The 12,891-nt window shown below is 47.5% G+C and overlaps 2 protein-coding genes across 7 annotated transcripts in view; one reads left to right on the top strand and one right to left on the bottom strand.

The window, feature by feature from the left end:
- Positions 1–12,891, bottom strand: part of LOC110494239 (low-density lipoprotein receptor-related protein 1) — a 178,186-nt gene that overhangs the window by 34,058 nt on the left and 131,237 nt on the right. For all 6 annotated transcript variants that reach the window (XM_036950321.1, XM_036950323.1, XM_036950324.1 and 3 more), the window contains exons 34-45: positions 12,677–12,802; positions 11,159–11,290; positions 10,793–10,927; positions 9,931–10,060; positions 8,996–9,122; positions 8,753–8,904; positions 8,283–8,407; positions 7,683–8,057; positions 2,088–2,277; positions 1,340–1,544; positions 1,031–1,223; positions 86–217 (exon numbers count right to left, since the gene is read on the bottom strand). In XM_036950321.1, the coding sequence (XP_036806216.1) occupies positions 86–217; positions 1,031–1,223; positions 1,340–1,544; positions 2,088–2,277; positions 7,683–8,057; positions 8,283–8,407; positions 8,753–8,904; positions 8,996–9,122; positions 9,931–10,060; positions 10,793–10,927; positions 11,159–11,290; positions 12,677–12,802 (2,022 nt within the window). The remainder of the gene's footprint in view (positions 1–85; positions 218–1,030; positions 1,224–1,339; positions 1,545–2,087; positions 2,278–7,682; positions 8,058–8,282; positions 8,408–8,752; positions 8,905–8,995; positions 9,123–9,930; positions 10,061–10,792; positions 10,928–11,158; positions 11,291–12,676; positions 12,803–12,891) is intronic.
- LOC118940483 (delta-type opioid receptor) lies at positions 4,571–7,075 on the top strand. Its single transcript, XM_036950327.1, has one exon. The coding sequence runs from the start codon at positions 5,537–5,539 to the stop codon at positions 6,548–6,550; it is 1,014 nt and encodes a 337-aa protein (XP_036806222.1). The 5' UTR covers positions 4,571–5,536; the 3' UTR covers positions 6,551–7,075.

Below are 12,891 nucleotides of genomic sequence, written 5' to 3'. Positions count from 1 at the left end.
GATAAAATGCCCTCATCCACTCTCCCTCCCCATGTCCCCTAGTTCTCTCATTTCTCCATACCCTTCCCTATTCCCTCTTTCTCACCGATGCAGGTGTTGTCCTCCAGCAGTTTCCTTTCGCCATCGCCACGGCAAGTACAGTTGACCCTGCCGTCTGAGGTCAGAAGACACAGGTCCTGACAACCTCCGTTGTTCACCCGACACAGAGAGAACTCGCCTACACAGAGAGAGGGTTAGAGCACGCACGCACGCACAGTGAGTGGTCAGAGACCACAACTCTCCATCTACTTGTGTCTAATATAAACTGACATAGTATAAATGGGATTTGCAGCAATTACCACATGTTTACTGTGTGTGTTGAGAGTGGGGAGGAGGTAAGCAACTGGGAAGTCAATAGTGGGTGTTGAGGGTGTGTGTGTGTGGGGGGGGGGGGGGGGGTCAGAGAGACAGGGCCATTGATTTGAAGTGATAGAGGGAGATTGGAAACTCAGTGAGATGAACAAGTGTGAATTGAACTGGACAAGGTAGAGAGATGAGGAAATATGTGTTTCATGGGACTGTTGGAGCAGAAGATGGGGAGTGTGTGTGTGTGTGTGTGTGTGTGTGTGTGTGTGTGTGTGTGTGTGTGTCTACAGGGTGATAGATTGGGGCAGTGGAGTCTCAGGTGGTCTCATTCTCCAGGTGTATGGAGCTCCCCTCAGCTGTGTCACACTCTCTGATTACTTCTGGCACCTCATTAACTTTGGTGGCGCAGCAGTGTGTGTGTGTGTGTGTGTGTGTGTGCGCGTCAAAGGAGGCTGGTGGGAAAACCAATAGGAGGACAGTATCAAACATATGGAAACCATGTTTGACTCTGTTTCATTTATTCCATTCCAGCCAATACAATGAGCCCGTCCTCCTATAGCTCCTTCCACCAGCCTCCACTGGTACGTGTACCACTCTGCTTGGCCACACCAACCCCCCCACCCCTTTATCTGCCTAAAAAAAAAAACATCCACCCAAACCCCACCCTCTTTTGTTGAGAACTCACAGCTATTAGTGTCGTTGGCCACAGCGACGATCCCCATTGGCTGCTGGGGGATGTCTGCTCTGAGGAGTTTCATGTCTCCGCCCACGTACTTGTCGGCCCTGAGGACGGCCCTGCGGACCCAATCGGTCCAGAAGATGTAGTCTCCATACACCGCCAGGCCAAACGGATGGACTGGCTCATTCTTCAACACCACCTATAGGGGGCAGCAGAGATACACACAAAAGTTGAACCATCAAGTGTGTTTCATGAGTGTGGGTGGGTTATTACATATACATCATCTGCGAGTGTGTGGGTGCCAGTGTTACTCACGTAGCGGCGGCTGCCATCGTACTCGCAACGTTCGATCTTGTCCAGGGTGGCGTCGGAGAAATAGAGTTTCTCAGCGCGGTGGTCTATGGCCAGGCCGTTGGGGGTGCGGATGTCACTGCCGATGATCACCAGTACATTGTTACCAGACAGGGTGGCACGCATGATACTGGGGGACTGTTCATTCCAGTTGGTCCAGAACATCAGGCTGGTGGGTGACAACATGAGGGAACTTACAGTATAGAAAGAAGGCAGATGTGTGTAAACGTTCTGATTCAAAACAGCACAACTGGTTTGTGCATGGTGCTTCCCTTCCAACACCATGCAGGTTCCCGCATGAGCCATATATTGTATACAGCATACTGAATATATTAGTTAGCTTTATGTCTCTTTGGATAAATCGATCTGCTAAATGACCAGAATATATTAAGATTCCAAAAGAAGTGCTGTAGGAGAGGCAGGTACATGGGCTAAACGCTATCCAAGGAGAAAATCTATGAAAATCTACTTACATTGAGGCTAGGCTATCTATACTGTACTTCAATCTGTATTCATCCAATTAAAACACCTTATGACAAGGGTCAGGATATGGGAATGTTAGCTAGTGTCAGACGAACTGCAACGGACTCGTATCAGATACTCACTCCTGACACTAAAGACTAATCAAACCATATCAATTAAAACCCTATGACCTGGGTCAGAAACTTGGAACAGTGCGATTTATGACCATTATGGTCCAAGAGACACTCACTCCTGACACTCGTCCAGTACGAAGGCCCGGGGGTGGTCGTCTCCAGACATGCTGACCACGGTGTCACGGTCCCAGGCAGCCCAGCGGCTCTGGTTGACCGTGTGGCGGGTGATAGTGGAGGTGGTATAGCTGGTCCAGTACAAAGTGTCCCAGCCACGGTGGTACGCCAGGCCCTCTACCGAACCCACATCTGACGAGGGGGAAAGAGGCAGAGGGGAGGCAAGGGGAGAGAGAGGAGAGAGAAAGAAGGAGGATGAGTGGAGAGAAGGGGGGGGGGGGAACGGAAAGGAAAGAAAGACAGGGAGGGAGGAGAAGAGACAAATACCACGTCAATCCCAGTTGAGTGTTAAAAGGACATGACTCAGGTCTCTGGCAGTGGCACAGAGCTGGCAGGCAGAGTGGAGCTGGATGCCATAGAAGAGGAGGTCCAGAGACTACTCACAGGACACTACTCAGAGGACATGACAGGCCACTGGTAATGATCTAGAACCCTCTGTGATCTAAGGCTTTCATCCAACTAACAGCTCTCCAAAAGGTCACAACATAAATGGCTAACATATTTCCTTCCATTGCTCTTTTTCATCGATAGTTGGGAGTGTTCACAGCATTTTTGTGCTCCGCAGCCTTCTAATGAGTAACTGGCTGAGTTCAGCCCAGCTCAGCTTAGCTCAGCCCAGTTCAGACGAGAGGAGACTGGGGAGAGGAGAGCTGGCCAAGATGGAGGAACACACTGTACTCTGGTGGTGGAGAAACACACTCCCACAGTCACACACACCCTTAAAGTCTGCCAAGGACACTTTTGGGTTACGCACAGCACACCTACGGTCAACTAATTGTTCCAAAAAGACTAATAGTCACCTGCTTGTTATCCCAGTAGAAACAGAGGGACTGGAATGATTTAATAGCCATTCTTCTGAAGCGGTTATGACCTAATAAGTACATCACATGCCTGGCCAGTGTCTCTGGGAGGTTCAACACCAGGTGGGACACTTTGCACTTCACCTCCATCTTTCTATTCCATCACTACAGACATGAGTCACGGACTTTCTAGCAGGGTATTGTGAGAGATTCTGAATGAGACCGAGCTAAGGACCTAAGAGCTGGGGTGCGGAGAGCCCAGGTGTGCGACGTTAAAACAATTCCCTCTGTTTTCCCACTCTCATAAATCAACACTTTAAAAAATGGATGAAGTGCAACACTAAATCGGCTCCCTCAATTCCCTCTCTCCTCTGTGCTTTTAATAAATCATAAATCATCAGACTGCAAGGCTCTACACTTTCCTATCCTTGTTTCCCCCTTTCCTCACACCTTTTAACGCTGGCTTCCCTATCTGTGTATCGCTGCTGTATAGGCCCGTCTCTGTCCTGTAAGCTGACTGCAGCAGTTGAAGTTTACAGAGGAGCTGAATTTACGAGCTCGTGGTAAATGTAGAGTTCACCCTCTTATCCTGAGCCACACACACACACACTCACATTTCATGTCATTTCAGCCAGTCATGTCACCCACCATCTAAGATGGTTCTGAAATTGTTTCTGCAGTTAGAAACGGATAAGATTAGCATTCCAGAAACATTATCTTGTTGTATATTGATTCTTCAACCTTTGGAATGTATTCCCTGTGAACCTGGTGATGGTCTATTCCCCTCTTTAGATAAATTAGCCATTGAAGTCGCTATACCATAAATGAGTGTGAAAATACCAAGTTTTACCTACTAGATGTCACTGTTCCTGCCTTTGATCCATTATGTTGGTCTCTAGTGTTTATTAAAACGGCTCACAACATATTCTTTACAACTTTGGGTAGAAAACCCAATTGCTTTTTGTTCATGGAAATAAATTGTGAAGAAGCAATACTCCAAGCAGCAGCTCCATTCTACTTTGTTGGGGTGGGATTGGCGTAGGTGGTCTGTGGGTGGCTATTGATAAATTGTATTGTATTCCTCATGTCTTACTCATTGTTAGGAAGAATTATGGTCCAAATGGGATGTTAGATACTATATTTATTGAATATGATATGAATCCTATAAATTAAAATGGCAAATTTGGGTGCAAACAATTAGTTTAATTTCTCAGAGATCAAATTATATTTAAACAATGTTCCAGGAATGCTAACTCTTATCTGTTTTCTAACAACAGAAACAATTTCAGAACAATCTGAGATGGGTGTCGAAATCCTCTTGTGCTTTTTGAGGTGGAATGACACACGCATACTAATACACACACACACACACACACACAAGTTTTATGGCACTTATCTGGGTGTGATAACAGACCACAACAGTCTAGCTGAGTGTTTGCTCTCAGGGCAAAGGTAAACAATTATCCTGATTTCTCAAGTTTCAAGTTGTAATGTCACATGCACAAGTACAGAGTGTGGCTATTTGTGTGTGTGTGTGTCAAACTCTGTGAAAGGCTTTGATTGTCCTGTACAGGTCCTCCCATTGACAAAAGACCAACCCATCTCTCTCTTGCGTTGGCACTGTCAAAGCCATACAGTACAGAGAAGTCCAGAGTCCACATGTTATTTACTGTGATTCACCTCTTTCTTCAAGCCCATACATATACCTGCTTCTCCTACAGTACGCTGCATCTCTCCCTCTATCTCTCCCGAGATTCCTTCCTGTGGGCTCTGAATAGGCAGACTGTCGATGACTTAGCAGTGGAAGACTGATTGAGGCGTCATGCAGAGGCTTTCTGATGTGAGCTGACCGGAGACAGAACCATCCAGAGAGTTCAGACCCAGACGGCCACCACTGTCAGACAGACATAGCAGGAGTCCTGGGGAGAGACAGAGAGCCCGGCGGCTAGCTGGATGCTAAATCAATAGCATCGCAAACATCAACAGAGGGGGGCTGATGTCTATGTTCTCTCCTTTCTTTGGAGAGACTAGGACAAAGGTAGAGCTGATTGGCAGGACGAGAAAGGATTGATTCAAATTGTGGGAGACCTCAATCACGTGACTGGTAACAGTCCCTCATCAGTCGTCTTTCATTTTTGGAAAGGTAAACACTTCAGAAGAAAAAAGAACGACACACTTTTCTACTGTGAGTTTCTGGACTATGGAGAGGAAAGTACTGAGCGAGACAAACCCATCGAATCCTAACTGACAGGAGGGCAACTTCAGAGTGGTTATGGTCAGAAGAATTAACTTTGAGAACCTATGTAATGTCAAATCTGCTGAATGTTCCTGTTGATGGCACACCTTAGTGTTATCGACTCTCCGTTTCAATAATAATTCCCACACGCTTTGTTATCAGTGGCTAGTTGATCAGTCATAATCAGAAGCCTAGTTTTTACAGCAGGTAGATATCGACCCATGGGAGTGTCATCTTGCTGCTAGGATTTTGCTGCTAGGATTTTTTCTCATCAGTCATCACTGCTTCACTGTATCTAGGCTCAGTGTAAGGACTAAGGAGTAGCCCCTTTAAGGCTGGTCTGTCTGTCCTCTCCATGGCGGATAATGGATCTGTGTGGAGGAATGACAGTGGTTCTGGTGATGAGGAGACTGGGGTCGGCAGTGTGGAGCTGGTCCTGGTTCTAGTGATGGATGTCCTGATCCTGGTGCTGGGTGTGACGGGGCACTCCCTGGTGATGGTCATCCTGTGTGGTCGTCGAAGAAGAAGGGCAGGTCCGGGGGGTCAACACAACCAGGGGAACCTAACAGGGACAGGGACAGACACCCTCCTGCTGGCCCTGAGTGCGGCCGACCTCCTCCTCCTCTCCATGCTGCCCTTCCACACCGTCGCCATAGCGATGCAGCACTGGCCCTTCGGGGACTTCCTGTGTCGGCTGGTAAGCTTCCTGGGTGCCGCTTGCTCCTCGGCTAGTGCCTTCACACTGGCCGCCCTGGCCGTGACGCGATATCTGACCGTGGTGGAGCCAACCCAGGCCTACCGCCTTCTTACTCCTCGCCGCGTGGCGCTGACCTCCGCTGCTCTCTGGCTTCCTGCTTGTGCCCTGGCTGCCCCACAGCTGGCCTTCCGCTCCGTGGGTGACGGGCGCATCTCCCCCGATGGCCTGGCCTGCTTCAACTTCCTGTCGCACAATGGCCAGCTGGCCTATGGAGCCTGCCAATTCCTGCTGTCCTTCGCCCTGCCACTGGGCGTCATCGCTGTGGCCTACAGCGGGATCTACTTGTTCCTGTGGCGGAGTTGTAGGGACAGCCGAGCGCCCCAGGTGGAGCGATACCAACGGAAGGTGACCCAGACATCGGCCCTGCTGGTGCTAGCCTTTACCCTGTGCTGGTTGCCCTCCTACGGCCTGACCTTTGCCCTCCTGGGGGGAGGCAGCCATGGGGCCACGGGGTCATCACCGCGCTTCGGGCCCTTCAGCGTGTTCGCCCGCATCACGGCCACCTCCTCTACCGTGGCCAACCCCATCCTCTACGTTCTCATGTCCCAGAAGTTCAGACAGGACCTGCTGGAGCTGGGTGCCAGGGGTGGTGCCAGGGGTGGGGGTCAGTAACCGTGACAACAGACAACTATACAAGACTGGTGGACATGTCTCTAAATCTAAGGTTAAACTGTGTGTCCATGACAAACTGGATGTGGGCTGGATCTGTTGTCTGAGAGCTTGTGGGAAGAACTAAAATAAGTGTCATAATAACAACTCTACGGGACTAAACTACAAAACCATTTCTACCCAAATCTCACTGCTACTCCAGTACACAACTATCACACTAAGCTGTGGTACAAAGCTCGAGCTCCAAGGTTCAATTGAGGGACAGCACTTGAAGTAAAAAGCCTCCCCACTGTGAGACAACAGTCTAAAAGGAGGATCTGAACACTGAGAATCAAAGGCCTCTGTCTAGAGGGCCTCATGGGACATGGCAAAGAACATAGACATCTGGGAGAAATACATTTATGCTTGTAAAAAAAACAAAAACAAGAGAAAGCTTTAAAGGATGTGAGCTCTTTTACACATTAATACCATTCTGTAGCGATTGTTGTTTCTTTCTGCGATGTTCTTCTGAGATAAAGATAATGAAGGTCTAGCTGTGCCTCAATCTGGTTTATGTTGTTGTGTACAGTGTGTTCCCAAACTAAGGTAGATATGAAAGCTTTCCACTGTTTTCCAGACTCTCAGAAATAATAGTTGGCCACTAGGTTTTCCTGCCATGTTTCAGTTGGAGGTCCAAAACAAGCTTGGTTTTGAGCCCCGGCTGTTTCTTCCTGGAGAATGCTACCCATTGGGGGGTCTGCTGTATGTCACCACCAAATAGGGGTTGTTCTTAGTGAAGGAGGAGGAGGAGAGGAGGATGAAAGATGCTGCTTAACAAATGGGAGGGAGAGAGAGCCATCTAACAGAGGAAAATGGTTTAGCACATTTCTCAAACTTCAGCCAAATAACCTGATTAACTAGTGCTCACCTACATTCACTTGGCCTTATCAATTGGCATTGACGACAGAGTAAATCAATGAATTATGGGTTATGAGGGAAAAGTTATGATTCGGGGGATGATAACAGATCAAATAACATTATTTTTTTTAAATTAAATGTTAATCACATACACAGATTACAGCAGGTATTAAAAATGCAGCGAAATGCTTATTTTGATTAGATGAATAAGAGAGGAGAGAGAGGGTGAGTAACATACTTTCCACCAGTGTCTTGCGGTCAGAGCCATCATCATTGATCTGCTGGATGTTTCCAAAGTGGATGTCACTAAAGAAGATGCGATTGGCTCCTTTCCCTCCTCCTCCACGGTAGTCAAACGTCAGAGCTATAACGTTCTTCATGTGTTCAGGATCCTCAAATGGTTTTATAGGAGCGTTTAGGTTCTCTTCATCCGATAGGTGAACGCTCTTTAGAATGGTCCGTTCTGAGTAGAGTAGGTAGCCGTCGTAGTCACGGCAACCCCGTCCGTCCTCTGCCAACATGCCGTGAGCACAGGCACATGTACGTTCTGCGTTGCCACGGAAAAGACACAGTTGCTGGCAGCCGCCGTTGTTATCCTTACACACATTCGTTCCTGTGTAGAGGGGAAACATATTTAATATTCACTGTAGATTAAAAAAAATCCCTCTCAATAAAAATCGGCAGATAATTCAAACATGAAACATTTGAAAAATATCACATTAAATGGTATTCTGAGTAAAATCTTTAATGGGTTTGGGATTTTAAATAATTGTATTACCAAACTTTACAGCATCATCTCTGAGTAGACTCTAAACGAACACATCCACACACTGCCCACCTTGCTGCCTGGCCCGGTTGAACACTTTGATGTCTTTGAGCTGTACTCCGATGCCAGTGCGCAGAGGCACAGAATCTGTAGCGTTGTCTTTGCTGCCCCTCTTTATGGAGCCATTGGCATGAGTCCTGATACAGCACAGACAGAGAGAGACAGAGAGAGACATGACATCAGGGAGAGAGAGACAGACGGAGTAAAAGGAGTGAGGGAGACACCCTGGCTGAGAAGGAAGGTGAAAGATGAGTGAGAAAGACGGAGTGAATAAATTAGGTGACAGTAAATACATGCGGGAAAGAATGTCAGAAAGAGGGAAAGAGACATGACATCAGTGCAGAAAGAGAAAGGGTGAGGGAGCCAACAGCTGAGATGCAAGGTGGCAGATTATGGTGAGAGGGAGTGAATTCATTCCAGACAATGAATAGGTGGAAGAGTGAATATCAGAGAGAGAGAGAGAGAGAGAGAGATGGACAGACCTGTCACTCCAATAGATGTATTTCTCAAACACAGAGACAGAGAACATGTCCATGTTGTTGTTGGCCAGCACCACCTCTCTGTTCTCTCCGGTCTCCAGGTTGATACGCTCTATCTTGTCTGTACGAGCGTCACACCAGTACAGAAGACCCTCCTGCACACACATATCAGGACAGGGAGTTCAGTTTGTGTGTGTTGTGGTGGTGGTTATTTGTCTGTGTGTCTGTGTGGGTGTTACACTGTACCCGGTAGTCTATGGAGATGCCATTAGGCCAGCTGATGCTGACGTTGACTAGTACAGCTCTCTGAGACCCGTCCAGACGAGACCTCTCGATCCGGGGGTACTGACCCCACTCTGTCCAGAACAGATACCTGTACACACACACAAGAGCGAGGTCACTTTCCCCTTATTGACTAAAGTACTTGGAGTAACCCTGGATTGTAAACGGTCATGGTCAAAAACCATATTGATACGACAGTAGCTAAGATGGGGAGAAGTCTGTCCATCATAAAGCGCTGCTCTGCCTTCTTAACAACAATATCAACCAGGCAGGTCCTACAGGCCCTAGTTCTGTCGTACCTGGACTACTGTTCAGTCAGGTCAGGTGCCACAAAGAGGGACTTTACAATTGGCTCAGAACAGGGCAGCACGGCTGGCCCTTAAAAGTCCACAGGGACCTAACATTAATGATATGCATGTCAACCTCTCATGGCTCAATGTGGAGGAGAGATTGACATCATCACTACTTGTATTTGTGAGAGGTATTGACATGCTGAAGGCACCGAGCTGTCTGTTTAAACTACTAGCACACAGCTCAGACACTCATGCATACCCCCCATACAAGACATGTTACCAGAGGTCTCTTCAAGTCCAGAACAGACTATGGGAGGCACACAGTACTACATAGAGCCATGACTACATGGAACTCTATTCCACATCAGGTAACACCTTATGGAACAGCAGGGACTGTGAAGAGAGACACACACGGGTACAACCACAGGTGCTAGTACACGCACTCCACATACACCTACATTGTAATTCTGTTGTATGGTGGTATAATACTATGTGTATTGTAGATATGTAGTGGTGTAATAATGTTATGTTCTGTTTTATCTTTTGCCTTAATGTGCTCCCCAGGAAGACCCCCCCCCCCCCCCCCCCACCTCCCCCTGTGCTCACCCTTTTTCTGGGTGGACAGTGATGGCGCGGGGCTTGTCCAGGCCCTGGGAGATGACCACGTAGCGGAAGGAGCCGTTGAGTCTGGCCACCTCAATCACATCAAAGCCCTGGTCAGTCCAGTAGATGTTCCCTATGGAGGGACAGAGCACCAACACAATATACAACAGCAATACAAACCAGTCACACTTTTACGACAGTGTATTTTAAACAATCAACATGCTTTACAGTACAACAACATTAATGGGATCAACCACAAGAGTCTAACTGATAAAGTAGTTCTGTGGAAGGTCACTGTATCTTTTGGGATGAATAAAGTTCTATACATTCACTGTATATGACACCTAATACAACTAGGCAAACGGAGAATGCTGCCGTGTTGTTGTGTTGGTGTTGTAGTGTTAACAGGGTTTCCCAGGGTAACCTCAGAGGGCTGATGGAATGCTGCAGTGTTCATTACTCATCCTGCAGTAAGGCTTCGCTCTGTACGCACCCATGTCATGTGACCTGGGCTATACAGGAACCTATCTGGGCTATAGAGGCACCTATCTGGGCTTCTTCCCATCTCCTCGGTCTAACCCTCTTCCTCTTCCTTTGTTAGCTTCTCCCTCCCTCCGACTGTACTTCTCTCCCTGGCCTTCTCCCACCCTCACCTTGCAAAGGTGAAGATGTGATCAGAATGAGTCTCATCTCTCTTCTGTAAGGCTGTGAAGCGTGTCAGCCATGAGTCTGACAGATGCCGAATGTGTGTGTGTGTGTGTGTGATAGAGAGAGTGTGTGGACAGTATGAGTTAGTATGCACGTGTCTGTACATGTGCGCGTATGAGTCTGCATGCATGTGTGTATATGTGTGAGCGCGCCTCACCAGCGATCCAGTCCACAGCGATGCCCTCCACTCTGCCGATGCCGTTAGTGACCACATCTTCTCTCCAGGTCTGGTCTCTCTTAGCTCTGCTGATGGTGCTTAGGCCCATGTCCACCCAATAGATCGTATCATTGTCTGGAGGGGAGAGGAGAGAGCCATCAGTACAGAACAGCAGATCTACTATACCCATTATACTCATTCATTAACATGTTCATGTGGAATGCACCTATTACACTGGCTAGATTCAGCATATTTTCATGACAAGATATTTTTCATCACTACCGATCTAAAAAAAAACTAGATTTTGGTTTTGTATAGTGTTTGAAAACCCCTCCCTCCAAGGTGTGTGTATGTGTGCGTCCCTACCTGCATGGAAGTCTATTCCCACAGCCAGGGAGGTGCCTGACACTGGCACCAGAGCGTCTGACTTGTCCGAGGGATCCAGGGGAATGCCACGGATGCCCTCATGAACAGAGTAAAGCAGGAAGGAGCCCACTCCTGAGGCCGAGGGAAACATTACACAGAGTTTATCACTGGACACACTAAGAGGTCAGTGGCAGTACAAGACATGGAATCTTTCCTGATGAAAACAAATGAATGATTACGATATTATAAACTCCTCTCACTGTCAACTGTGTTAATTTTCAGCAAACGTAACGTGTAAATATTTCATGAACATAACTGAGACAAACTGAACAAGTTCCACAGACATGTGACTAACAAATGGAATAGTGTGTCCCTGAACAAAGGGGGGGTCAAAATCAAAAGTAACAGTCAGTATCTGGTGTTGCCACCAGCTGCATTAAGTACTGCAGTGCATCTTCTCCTCATGGACTGCACCAGATTTGCAAGTTCTTGCTGTGAGATGTTACCCCACTCTTCCACCAAGGCACCTGCAAGTTCCTGGACATTTCTGGGAGGAACGGCCCTAGCCTTCACCCTCGATCCAACAGGTCCCAGACGTGCTCAATGGGATAGAGATCTGGGCTCTTCACTGGCCATGGCAGAACACTGACATTCCTGTCATGCAGAAAATCATGCACAGAACGAGCAGTACGGCTGGTGGCATTGTCATACTGGAGGGTCATGTCAGGATGAGCCTGCAGGAAGGATACCACATTAGGGAGGAGGACGTCTTCCCTGTAACGCACAGCGTTGAGATTGCCTGCAATGACAACAAGCTCAGTCCGATGATGCTGTGACACACCACCCCAGACCATGACAGGCCCTCCACCTCCAAATCGATCCCGCTCCAGAATACAGGCCTCGTTGTAACGCTCATTCCTTCGACAATAAACGCGAATCCGACCTGTCTCCCTGTAGTGCTGTCTTAGGCATCTCACAGTACGGACATTGCAATTTCTTGCCCTGGCCCCATCTGCAGTCCTCATGCCTCCTTGCAGCATGCCTAAGGCACGTTCACGCAGATGTGCAGGGACCCTGGGCATCTTTCTTTCTGTGTTTTTCAGAGTCAGTAGAAAGGCCTCTTTAGTGTCCTAAGTATTCATAACGTGACCTTAATTGCCTACCGTCTGTAAGCTGTTAGAGTCTTAACGACCGTTCCACAGGTGCATGTTCATTAATTGTTTATGGTTCATTGAACAAGCATGGGAAAAAGTGTTTAAATCCTTTACAATGAAGATCTGTGAAGTTATTTGGATTTGTACAAATTATCTTTGAAAGACAGGGTCCTGAAAAAGGGACATTTCTTTTTTTGCTGAGTTTATTATATTAAATATAGCACATCCAAATGTAGCTTGTGTTTGTTTGTTTGACTAAAAACTGAGGTAATGTTTTGTTTCCATGACTGAAAGACCAGGCATCTATGACCTTTCAAATATCAGAATAAAGATCCAAACAAAATGTTCCCGGTGTGTGTCTCACCCTCGCAGGACTGTTGTCCACTCCTGAGGCTGTATCCAGCGGTACACATGCAGGCTCGTGTGGTGGGGGAGGTGGGCAGGCACAGCTGGGAACAGTCTCCATTGCTATTACTGCACAGATTGGTGCCTGGAAACACAACACACAAAAACACAAACAAACATGCTCACATAGATTAAAATGGTAATTTCTAATCTATAGCTACCATGCTGCCCAAA

Source organism: Oncorhynchus mykiss, chromosome 17 (genome assembly GCF_013265735.2).
Source record: "Oncorhynchus mykiss isolate Arlee chromosome 17, USDA_OmykA_1.1, whole genome shotgun sequence".
Taxonomy (NCBI): Eukaryota; Metazoa; Chordata; class Actinopteri; order Salmoniformes; family Salmonidae; genus Oncorhynchus; species Oncorhynchus mykiss.
The sequence above is the reverse complement of the archived record's forward strand: the minus strand, read 5'-3'. Positions and strand labels throughout refer to the sequence as shown.

Excerpts from the sequence above, each read along its gene's own strand:
- LOC118940483 (XM_036950327.1), top strand. The coding sequence starts at position 5,537 with ATGGCGGATAATGGATCTGTGTGGAGGAATGACAGTGGTTCTGGTGAT.